General features: G+C 41.0%; 2 protein-coding genes across 2 annotated transcripts; both read left to right on the plus strand.

The window, feature by feature from the left end:
- The first annotated feature begins 1,087 nt into the window (after window positions 1–1,087).
- LOC124998093 lies at window positions 1,088–4,852 on the plus strand. Its single transcript, XM_047572283.1, has 2 exons — window positions 1,088–2,889; window positions 3,084–4,852. The coding sequence occupies exons 1-2, from the start codon at window positions 2,867–2,869 to the stop codon at window positions 3,937–3,939; spliced, it is 879 nt and encodes a 292-aa protein (XP_047428239.1). The 5' UTR covers window positions 1,088–2,866; the 3' UTR covers window positions 3,940–4,852.
- Window positions 4,853–9,660: 4,808 nt separating this feature from the next.
- LOC124998082 lies at window positions 9,661–12,455 on the plus strand. The gene is made up of 2 exons (XM_047572270.1): window positions 9,661–9,757; window positions 10,376–12,455. The coding sequence occupies exon 2, from the start codon at window positions 10,378–10,380 to the stop codon at window positions 11,983–11,985; it is 1,608 nt and encodes a 535-aa protein (XP_047428226.1). The 5' UTR covers window positions 9,661–9,757; window positions 10,376–10,377; the 3' UTR covers window positions 11,986–12,455.
- The last annotated feature ends 402 nt before the right edge of the window (window positions 12,456–12,857 follow it).

The following is a 12,857-nucleotide window of genomic DNA, read 5'->3' on the forward strand; positions in this document are numbered from 1 at the left end:
TGAAAACATGGAACAGTGGTGAACCTTCTCAGGAGTGACCCCAAGAGGTCACAAAAGACCCCACAACAACATCCAAAGAACTGTCGATCTCACATGCGTCAGCTAAGGTCAGTGTTCATGACTCCACCATGAGAAAGAGATTGGGCTAAAATGCTCTGCACGGTAGAGTTCAAAGACCAAAACCACTGCTGAGCAAATAGAACATAAATAGAACACATTACATCACAGTAACACCACATTTCAGAAACAACATCATAGCAACAATAAAATCTGGTGGTGGTAGTGTGATGGTCTGAGGCTGTTTTGCTGCTTCAGGACCTGGAAGACTTGCTGTGGTAAACGGAACCATCAATTCTGCTTCTACCAAAACATCCTGACGGAGAATGTCCGCACATCTGTTTGTGACCTCAAGCTGAAGAGAATTTGGGTTCTGCAGCAGGACGTGAATCCTATTTATTTTTATTTTTTTGAAAAATGCGTCTGATAGAGTGGCTGCATGTCATCAGTAGCTCCGTGATGTAACCTTTTTGGGTTATTCTTGTTGTGTTATTGGTTGTTTTTTGTTTGTTTGTTTTTTGTTTGTTTTTCTTTTGTTTTTTTGCCTGAGTTGTTCTTGTTTTTCTTGTTCTTATTTTTGGCTGTGAGATGGCTGAGTTATTCCAGAGATAAGCAGCTAGTGGGTCCATGTCCCCTGAGCTGCCCGGAGTAAGGCCTGAGGATCCCACTGAACTTCAGAAGAAGTGCTGGAGATGCCAGGCACGTGACGGAACGTGAGGTCTTTGGCAGCAGAATGGACGGGCTGTGTGCGCTTGATGGAACCCAGAGGGAGTGTGTTATGAGAAGTGCTCTGGAGACCTGGTTCATACCTACCACAGTAAGTCTGTGTCCAGCTTCAGGACTCAATGAGTTGACACACTCCGTTGCCATTTACATCCCTCCTTCAGTGACAAGGAAACACCACGCGACACGATCCATGCCGCTGTTGCTATGCAACTGGCCAAACAACCACATCACCTTGGACACTGTTTTTCCAACTACTTTTGTACTTTTGTTTTTGTTCATAAAGCTAATTCTGTAAATTTTTCTTGATTACACTGTTTATTTTACTAGATAATAATTATTTTCCTCCACAGCACTGTAAAAGACTCATTGTAAGTTATCACAAACACTTGATGCTGATAAGCATCTTGTCATGTTTCTAGTTCTGTTTTTTCATTATTAAGTTTTGAGTTTCCTGTTTTATTCTGTTACGTGCCTTGGTGTCCTGTCTTGTGTTACTCCCCTCGTTTTCCTTTGACTGCTCCGCCCTCTTTAGTTTCACCTTTGTCTCATCTTCCCCTACCCATGCGTGTATATATCACCCTGCCTTTCCCTTTGTTTTCTGTCGTATTGTTTTTGTCCCTATGCTTTTGTCTTCATGCTTTTGTCTGTCCTTGCCATGTTTTAATTATCTGTCATCTCTGCAGCGCGTCTAGTTTTTCTTATCTTCATTTAATACTTTTTGTTGAACTCCTGCCTCATCTCCCGGTGTCCTGCATCTGGGTCCGACCTCACAACCTACCATACCTGACACAACCAGTTATTAGGTTTAGGTTTTGTTTTCCCTTAATAATGAAAATCTTCATTTAATAACTGCAATTTGTGTTTACTTGTATTATCTTTGACTAATATTTAAATGTGTTTGATGATCTGAAATATTCAGGTGTGACAAACATGCAAAAGAAAACAAAAACAAAAAAGAAACTGGAACCAGAAACCACACCACTATATGATTTACTTTTTTTGGACACATCGACTTGGAATAAGTCAGAATTACAAACTAAACAGATACACCAATACAAACATTTAAAGAGTATTTTAGCAATACTCCGACCTTCTATTTTCCACACAGACTCACAGTGAAGCTGAAAACTAGTTTTTGAAGAAATCATTTTTTTTTTTTTTATTCCAATAGATTTTTCCTGCTTAAAACTTACATTTTTAGAATAACATTTACTAGAATGAATCAGCTGTTTGATACACGTGAGGTTTTGTTGGGGAATTTCCGGGGGTTTTGGGCCGCTGTAGTTTCTCTTTCATTCTCTTTCATTCTTCTCACTTGACGCTGTATCTGCCAATAAAACTCGACATCCAACGTCAGCATTAATGTTTCCAAAACCATTAATGTGAAAGCTGAAGTTCACACACCAAATATTTCCTCAGTTGCTCAGATCGTCGTGCATCGCTCCAAAGAAGGTAAGATGGAAAAACAGTTTTCACTTTGTCTCTACAAAACAAAGATTTGTAGGTTGTATGAAGTTTCTCAGCCTCAGTAACACACACACACACATATATATATATATATAGACAGATAGATAGATAGATAGATAGATAGATAGATAGATAGATAGATAGATAGATAGATAGATAGATAGATAGATAGATAGATAGATAGATAGATAGATAGATAGATAGACTCTGTATTTAATATATTCAAGCTGATTACAGCGTCTTAAGTTTAGAGAGGAACTCCCACTACAGGTATCCAGGTTGTCAGCTCCTCCTTGCTAAAACTAACATGTCATGACCACTGTGTTTATATTATCCGACACACATTATGTGTGTTGAATATTATCTATTCAACACACATAAATCAAGCTTTACTTTCGCTTGGTCAGAGCTGAGTTTTTGTCGTCAGAGGATGTTTGTGACAGAATTCATTCAGTCCAAAAACAACATTCACCCTTTCTTAACTTGTTGTTAACAGTAAAGTCTTTGTTATTCTTCTCCATGTCGTAGGAGGAAAGAGCTGAAGAGTTCAACTATAACCAACATTACATCAGACACCACTCAGAGTCTGAGAGAGCTGTTTTCTGCTTTAGCGGAGATGAACGAAAAAACGGAAATTCAGTGAGTCTCTAAAAATTCACATAATGCAAAGCAAATCTATCAAAAGTTTTGTTTATCACAGTTAAGCATGTAAACTATGTTGATTGAGCTGCTTAAAAAAGTAACATTGTTTTAAAAAGCACTCCTATATACTTTCTTTTGAACTATGTTAAGTCGCCCTGTGTAAAGGTGATGGTTATCTTTCCTTTTTTCAGCTTAATCTTGAGGACTATATCACTGGCACATAAACTACATTGGGATACTATCGGAAAGAAAACCTCAGAGGAAAGAGGAAAACTAATAAAGCTTGCAGAGGAAAATTGCAAGAATGAGACTGTCCTGAAATGGCTGAGAGAAAACTCAGAGTCTGTCTCCTTCATCAAACTTGTGGACGTGTTTCACTTCCTGAAAAAACTCATTGATGAGGAAGAGAAGAAGGACCACGGTGACCATGTTGACATCACCTTCATGTGTCATGGAGCAATTGAAGACTTCATGATCCCAGCCTGTTGTCTGCTGCCTCTGCCCACCATCACAGACGTGGTCCTCTATTCTCCCTGGAACTGTGTCACTTCTGGTTTAACATACTTTGTTGCTACAGGAAGAATGAGGCCTGAGCACAGAGTATTTTATTGCTGGACAGAAAAATGTTGTAAAACTCCTGATGAAGGACACCGACCTGTGAAACTGCCGAACCACTGGAACTCAATGAAGAAGGCTGGAGGACAGATGATCCCAAACATCACTGTCAGTCCTCTTCGACCAGATGATGGTGTGTGGAAATATTATGAATCTCTCACAGAGAAACATGGTCGTCCAGGAAGAAACCGCATCGTCATCCCGTTCACCCTCTCAGTAGGGAGTGTCCCGTTCTCTGTGGTCACCTTGGCCCTGTCCCTGGTCCTCCTGTCCTCCAGGTTCAAAGCCACCGTTCACTTCACTTCTTGTCTCCGTGATCACTCTACTGGACAGAAATTTGACAGGAAGTATCTACAGGAGCAGTATGCCTGTGCCATTGACAACACTTTAATGAAAGTTAAAACAGAGTCTTCCTGGTGCACATTAATGTAAGAATTTGTTTGGGTTGAAGTGTCCCATGTGTTTGTGGCTCAGTGTAGAAAATAGACTGGGAAAAAAGCACAAACAATAAATTTAATGAAGGACTTAAAACGAGGTGACACTGTAGTTTAGCTTGTCAGCTAAGATAAGCTAATTAGCAGTTAATATAAAGTCCAGTTAAAGCTAATGGGAATGTGTTTGTCTTTACTTTGCATTTGTATGTAAACCAGATAATACAATATTCACCTGATGATGGTGATGAAGACAGATATTATGATCCATGTAATGTCTATGTCTATATCTACCTATATTTAAATTCACTATTGAGTCTCAGCTGACATGGATGAGGGGTTCTCAGTTTCTGATTAATGTTCTATGATATGATCTTAGCAGCTTCCAAAGAGTCCAGATTAGATTATATGTTTAGGACATATTTATGGTTGTGATCTTTAGGGAATTATTGTTTTAAATCCTTTAAACTGCGGTGCAGTCTGTGTATGTGATTTGAATCTGTCCACTGACTCTGAAATGACCATGTGCCTTGTTATTCAAAGATGATTCAAAATATAATACACTGTATAGTTAAATTGTTGAGAAATATTCTCCTGAATGTCATCACACGTTGTTCAGATGTATTTTTCTCATGAAACTCTTTCAGTAAAAGCTGTCATGTTTTTAATCTTTTTTGTGTAATGCAATTTGGTTTTTCTCTGCTCGTCTTACCCAGGATAAAGGGAGCTGGTTAATGTGTGTAAATGAGTAACAGAAGAGTGTTGCAGCACGGATTTCACTTCAACAGTCTTAGAAGTACAGTGAATGTTATGCTCCATGACTGGTACATAACATGTCAATGTGAGTGGTTTCATTTTTGCAAGCTAGAATTGTTGCAACTCATTTTCTTTCTAGATGCAACAAACTTCAAGTATCAGCCACAAGCTCAAAAACTAGAATGAATATAATGATAAAATGCAAAGAGAACAAAAAGTACAGATCATAAACAGATTAAATAGTTGTGGTGATTAACCCAGTTGTTGTCACATGGTGTGACTGGATGACAACACAGACGATCCGTGAGTCAGCTGCTTTACAGGAATCCATAACAATTTAATGATGGGACTTTTCTCATGAGCTGTTGCTTTTACTTTCTGTTTCTAGCTGCCCTAGTGGAGCTATTTCTGCACACACAGCAAAGAAAAACATCACACTACTCGGGTCACATCAATATTTGGTGTTTCCGCCCTTTGCCTTCAAACCAGCATCAATTCCTACATTTGCAAAAAGTTAAGGATTTTGCAGGATTGTAGTCAGGTGTATGATCAACCATTTATACCACACAGATGCTAATGCTCATCAGTGTCACATGTAGGTTGAATCACAGAAGCAAAAACAGCTGTGTAGGCTTAAAAAACTGGGTGAGGAACAGCCAAACTCTGCTACCAAGGTTGTTGAAGACAGTTTTGTGTCACAGGTATTACACTATGGCAAGACTGAGCACAGCAACACAGGGTAGTTTATACTGCACCAGCATACTGCTCAGACAAATATTTCAAAGCAGACTGGTTTCAAGATGTGCTGTTCAAGCTCTTTTGAAAAAGCACAAAGAAACGTACAATGTTGAGTATTGTGAATTCATTGGTCGGCCAATGAAACTTAGTGTAGCAGATGGAAAATGCACCATCAGAAGATGTACATCGGTGCCATCAGCTCAGAACTGGCAGAAACCAGTGAGACCCAGGTACACACATCTAATGTCTGAAGTCTGGCCAGAAGTGGTCTTCATGAAAGAATTGCCACCAAAAATCCATCCTCTGAAATGGAAACAAGACCAAGAGACTTAATTGTGTACGAAAACATAGGGTGCATAGCAGGAGCTCTGGACTGATGAGTCAAAATTTGAAATATTTGGTTGTGGCAGAAGGCACTTTGTTCATTGAAGGGCTGTAAAGCATTACAACAATGAGTGTCTGCAGGCAACAGTGAAGCATGGTGGAGGTTCTTGCAAGTTTAGGGCTGCATTTCTACAAATGCAGTCAGGGATTTGGTCAGGATTAATGGTGTCCTCAATGTTGAGAAATCATGTAATGCCATCAGGGAGGTATATTATTGGCCCCAGATTTACACTTTAGCAGAACAAAGACCCCGAACATACAGCCAAGGTCATTAAGAACTATCTTCAGCATACAGACTTCTGTCTCTTCATGTAATCCCAGACACAGTCGATGATGTTGAGATCAGGGCTCTGTGAGGGCCATGTCATCACTTCGAGGACTTCTTGCTCTTCTTTATATATAACAAACAAAAAACAAACTTCCCTCTGACCCTCACTAGGTGGTATCTGTGTCATCTTCACGCTTGGGTCCTCTACCAGAGGCCTGGGAGTTTAAGGGATCTGTGTAGTATCTTAGCTGATCCTATGACTGCACTCTTCTGGACTGAAGCTTCAGGTATTGTTCCTGGGATCTGTTGGAGCCACTCTTCCCAGTTTGGGGGTCATACTACTACGGGAACCATGCTTGCTTTAAGCACAACCACATCTGTTCTAGCTGCTCTTTCAACCTTTGGTTCTTCTCTGCCTTTTCCCGTTCCCTCTTTCTGATGTTGCCATCAGCAAGTATCTCCACATCTACCATCACCATTCTTTTCTACTCTTTGTGGGCTCCAGGATTCTAGCTGGGTCACAATCTTCATTCTCAGGTCCTCAGCTGTTTATTGAGGCTGTTGGTATCTGCTGGGGCTTGGTACCCAATCTCTGATTGTGGGGGAGATGAGGACATCTCCTCGCTGACCTCTCATCCTGGCTCCCCCTTACCGTAGAATTGTTGTTGTATTTCATCAAGTTGTGATAGTAGTTTTCATTTACGGATGTTGGCACGCTGGGCTAACAGCTGTTTCTTTGTTAGCCTTGATAGTGAGTTTCGAAGTATCCATTGCATGTAACCCCTCTCTCTGGGATTGCTTGTATAGTAGCATTCCTACAACTCCATGTTGCCAACCCTTGTCCAGCAATGTCTTGTTCCAGGAGGCCATTTCTCATCAGGTTTCCCTAGTTCTCTAGCACCTGACCTTTTTAGGCATGAACTCCACCAGGCCTCGTATATGCTGTGGTTTCTGACCACAAGATGTCAGCAGCAGGTCGTTAAAAAGTAAAACAGATACAAAGCTGTGAAGTCAGTTAGTTGTGAGTGGTCTCAGAGTGAAAACACAGGTAGTGAAGCTAGCTAGAGTTACTTGTGCATATTTACCGGAAAATCTGCTTATCGTGAACGTTAACTGTATCACAGACAGGTGGCATAGCTGTCAATAAACTGAACTAAAGTAAACATCATGATCATCTAATCCTCGAATTAGCTGCTGTTTGCTCAGAAGTTCGCATTAAGTTCACCAAACATTCATAAACAACCTGTCCAAACCTTTGACAAACTTCTTCTTCAGTGCAGAATTGAAATATGACCTAGCGAACAGTAGAGTCCAAGGTTTATCTTTCTATAAACAAAGTGTGTTTGCTTGATTTCCCAGTGTCATGTTTGTACAATATATTTAACTGATAAAAAAAATGTATCCACAGCTGCAGCAAACCACATAATAAAATGTACAACTATTTATAACAGAAGTCTTTATTCATTGCGTCTGATGTTTAACTGTTCATCCGCATTGATGACAGTGCAAACTTTTCTCATGGCAACGGTTAGGATGGTGTTTCTTCACTCACCAAGACACAGCGTAACTTGATGTGTTACTGTTACCCCTTTCCTGGGTCTACTCAGGATTTTCAGACCCAGGTCGACCCGGCTTTGGTGTGCTTTCACATCGCCAGAAGTCCCAGTCTGACCTCCCGCTGTGAGAACTGCGTGTCTGTTTTTTCCTCCCTCTCATACGCCTTCTCATACGTGTCGACAGCATCATCATACACATTTCAGCACAGTACATTGCAATCGCAGGTACTGTGCAGGACATAGAATCTCCTTTCCTCTTCTCCTCAGATGCAGAGCAGCTGGTGGATCCCACGGTCTTGCCAGTGTGGGATATCACTATACAAACTGTATATAAACACAGTCGCACATGCATTCCCCGATCTGTGCAATTTTCCAAACATGACGTAGGGCTAATTCACCTATGCGCTTCTATTAACAATCATGTAACAACACATTTGATTTGTTTGACTGAAAAAAATCTTTGCCCTTCAGAGATTGGTCTTGATGGGAGTAGACCAGAACTTGTTTTTGAGCTGCAGCTTCTACAATGATACAGTCTGACAGGCCATCGAGTGACACAATCAGAATGCGACAGCCAGATACAGATACGATCAGTGCAGTAAAGATACAAGGAAACACATGGTCAAACTTTTAGGCAATTGGTACTGATCCTGCGGAGGCATCCTTGCAACATCTTACAGAAGATGTTTTCGTTGTGCTTTTACTGCACTGATCAAACCAGCTGACATGGAAACATTTCTGCAAGGCACATATTTCCATTAATAATTAAACTCTCCTCAGTAACTATCGAGAATTTACGCCATTTAAAAAACAAATAAATAACAGTTCAGTGGGGCAAACTTCGCTTGTCCTGAATCCACCTGCTGGCTTTTAGCCTGAAAGATAAACATGTTGTCATCTCTGTCCTCCTGGTACACTCCACTGCATTTCTGGTTATTGGCCTCTTGTTTGTTCTGTCTGGGCCTTGACAGACACAAACAAATACAAATTCTTGACAGTTTCAATATGTCAGTTCTCAATATTGTCAGTGTCAAAGTCAACAAATAACATAAATCATCCATCACATCATCAAATTAATATTTAGTACTCTTGCCATTAGCATGCAGTAGAGCTCCAATCCTGGCTGGCATTTTTCCCACAAGCATTTAACACTGAGGGCTAATCTTGTCACCTTCTTCTTGAATTACTACTTTTAATTATACGAAATTATTTGGTACGCACTTTGAAACAGACCTTTTGATAATCCACCACAGATTTTCAATGGGGCTACTGTCTGGGGATTGAGCTGTCCACCACCTGGATACTGTGCTCCTGCAGCCAAGTTCTACTGGCCTTGGATCCGTTGCAAGAGGCATTATCTTGTTGAAACATTCAGTTAGAACCTAGGAGGAACAGAGCACGTGCAAAAGGGAGCATTTGGGTTTGGAGAATTTGGAGAATTCATCTGTTAGCTCGGTAATTCTAACTATTGTCTATTGGCAATGGTAAATGGTCTTGCTTTTATGTAGCGCTCTCTACCTATTGGTACTCAAAACGCTTTACGGCCACAGAGGTTCAGTGTCTTGCTCAAGGACACTTCAGCATGTGGCACATTTTGGAGATCGAACCGCTAACCGATCTACCTACTGAGCCACAATCACCCCTATTGTTATACAGTCATGTTCTGCCCCTTAAAGTCAACTTAAATCACTTGTATTAGCTGCACTTAATGCAAAACAAATTGACCAGTACTGCAGATACATCTTATATTATAATACTTACATTTCACTAAAACAAAATGCACTTGAAGACCTAGGAGTGATTCTTAATGCAATATTTCACAAATGCATGGGGTGCCAGAAAACTTTTTTCCAGTATTGCATGCAAATACGAAGTGATAAAATCTTTAAATGAAGTTCATTTTGGGGGTCATGCATTCGTTATCAGCTCTGCCTCAGCTTTCTCCACCTACTGTACCTCAAACAAGGTCACCAGGGAAGGCGTGACCAGTCAGCTCCCCTTTAAAACGATTGGTTCTGTCCTGTCGAGTTCAGAGGATTCCTCTCCAGACTGAAGTGTTCAACCCTGCTGCTTTACCTGCTGTCTGAACCAAACCAGTTCTTCAGGCCTTGGTCCAGGTCTGCACTTTTCACCCATTCTTCCATCTTTGTTTTAATGTATAAGAACTTTTTTTATTATTTGAAAATTATTTGAAAATGCCGCAACTTCCCCTTTCTGGTTACCTTCTACGTTTGTTTGTCTGCTCATCACAGTTGGGATCACTGGTCCCAGATGATAACACAGCAGGATACACAGATCTGATTAAATCTATGTATATATGAGTAGCATTAATGTAAATTACATGTTTTTGATAGTCATGGACTATCAAAAAGAAGACACATGGATATTTCAACTTACGTAGAATCTGTAAGTCTGTCTTCAGGATTGAATGTTACTGAAACCAAAGGCAGACTTCTGCACTTTAATAATAGTTGTGTTAATGTCGCTCTAATCTCAGGGCGATGTTGGCAGCTGCAGATGAGATTGACTGAGTAAACAACGTGTCTTATTCGCTCCAGAAGTGGTAGATGCACGATAACGCAACAGGTTTTTGTTTTTTAGTGGGATATTGATTTTACCCAACATACACAAACGTGTCCATGTGGATTTACAACCTATACCTCCACACATTAAAAGGAACGGTGGGTGTAAAGTATACACAGAAATAAACCAATGCAATGCTTTGTGTGTTGCAGTCATGGCGTCCACCAGGTGGTCTGCTTCCGTGCTGCTGGCTTCACTGATCCTCCTCTACTGGACGACCTCTTCTGCTTGGTCACATAACCCTCACAACCCCACCACCCTCTACAGGACCAGGAGAGACCTGGACCCGGGCACTCGAGACAAAGTAGAAAAAAGCCTGGAAACTGTGAAAGACTCTTTGGCTCTGTTTAAAGATGTGATGGAAAAGATTGACACAACTAAGTTGACTGGTTTGATGAAGGGCATTGCCAGCTTTGCCAGCGTGGCGCCTGGCATTGGTGCTGTGGTCTCCTCTTTCATCAACATGGTCTTGATCTTCATTCCTCAGGAGGACGTGGTGTTGACGGAGGTGAAACTAGGGTTTGCCGAGGTAAACAGGAAGCTGGACTCCCTGTCCATACAGATCGCCAACCTGGCGACAGACGTGGAATGGTTCAACTACGCTAGTGTCTACTCTCAAGACGAACTCCGCATCCTAAATGCCTGGAGGAAGTTTGATGAGTTTTTTAATAAGGCCGGGGTTAACGACTATAACCAACTCGCAGAGTTATTTACCAACTATTATGAGTACACACAGGCAGAGGCCAGTGTGTCCAACCTTTATCATTACTTGACGGTCAAGAGCACGTCTCTCAGCAGAAACCTCAACAACCTGCTGATGAGAAAATTTAAATGTAGCATTAGTGAGATCGGAAAGTATAACTTATACTTCAGTAGTTTGCTGTGGAAGGGGATAGTGCTCAACGAGGTTTATTGGAAATTAATTGGCTTTGACTCAACGGGCAAAGTAGTTGAACATGCGCAGATGTTCAAAAACGTATACGAAGCTCAACGGGCAGCTGTGGAGACTTGCCTGAACAACCTCACGCAATACGTGACGGACGACGCAGAGGAGATCGCCAAAAAGCTTAGTCCTGACAAGACAGCCATCGCTAATGAGATAAAAAAGAAACTGGACGCGAAGTACAACTGGTACAACTGGGTGGTTCTTGTGTATGATGAAGCTCAAAATTCAAATCACATCCTGTTTGATGTGATTAAGATTCCCATAGACGGGATCACTGTGGCTGTGGCTTACACTGCAAAAGGACAAAACATAGATCAAACAGGAATTAAAGAGACAGCCAAAAGGTGCTTTGAGAATCAGCCGTGTCAACTGGAGACCAGGTTACAAGTCTGCAGGTACACCTGGAGCACTCCTCAAGTGGGTCCTGGCTCTGTAGCTTTTACAGAACAAGCCAAAGTAACACAAGTAGCTGCTAGAGAAGATTTTGTTGAGCTTCCAGTAGCGTCTTTCCGAGTTGATTGTACATGGGGTTACTCAACAAGTAAGATTTCCATACATTACTCTTGGAAGATGCTCGTCTGCACTCCTCACACATGTAGTAACGGACAGTGTAAGAGGCTGCTCGACTCCAACGAATGGCTATGTGAGTGTCAGGATGGTTATTACGGAGACCGGTGTGAGAAGAAAATAGACTCAAACTTGGCTGAACAGTTGAGACAATCTCTTCCTCAGCGGTCCATCACCACCACACATGGAAAACTGAAAAGCATCGAGTCCAAACTGGATCAGATCATGAGTAGATGTCAGACTTCTTAGCAGAATTACACAGAAGGTTGACTTACCAGACTCAATCATGATGCTATCGAGATTTAAAGGGGACTTTGGATGCATACATTTAGAGGGTGGGCATCCAATGTCCACTTTAAAGGAGGAGAAGACTAGGCCGAGTCTAGACACCGGTGTCGATGATGATGGGAAGAGGAATGGATTCTGATGAGCTCGACCTGCGCCCCGGATGAGAAGACTGGGGGTAGTTGGGGTGGAGGACTGAAATCACATCTGAAATCGTAACGTTTGAAAGATGAAACTTGTGATTTGTCATAAATATGTAGAGCAACGCTGATGTTTTTGATTTGATGTTTTGATTTAAAAAAGTGTTGTTTCCTGATTTGCACCAAACCTGTAGGAGAACCATGAAAGTAGCAGCGCCACCATGTGACCCTTCTCTTCATGCCTCTGTTAAAATTGTTGTAAATTTGCTGAGTCAATAAAAAGTTGCTGAATCTCAATCTTGAAATAACCGAGCGTTGATCCTTGACTCAGGAAACAGCAGCTGGTACACACTGCAGCCATGTGGCAGCTTTAACTCTTGCAGGTTTGAACGCTGATGGTGAAATGCAGCTCATCTGGCAAAACTAAGCTTTGATTTGAAATCTGCTGTGATTCAGTGTTTGTCACCCGTTTCCATTTAGTTTCTCTTTAGATTCCTGTCTTTCTAACTTAATATAAGAATCAGACTCAGAAATGATTTTATTGCAAAATATATTTATACATAGATGGAATTAGCCTTGGTTTTTGTTGCTTAAAACATATAAAATAAGAAAATAAATCATAAACACACTCAAACATACAAAATATATTAATTATTCAAGAACCTTTTCAAGCTCTGTCCTTACATTTCTATTATA

This window comes from Mugil cephalus, chromosome 20 (genome assembly GCF_022458985.1).
Source record: "Mugil cephalus isolate CIBA_MC_2020 chromosome 20, CIBA_Mcephalus_1.1, whole genome shotgun sequence".
Classification (NCBI taxonomy): domain Eukaryota; kingdom Metazoa; phylum Chordata; class Actinopteri; order Mugiliformes; family Mugilidae; genus Mugil; species Mugil cephalus.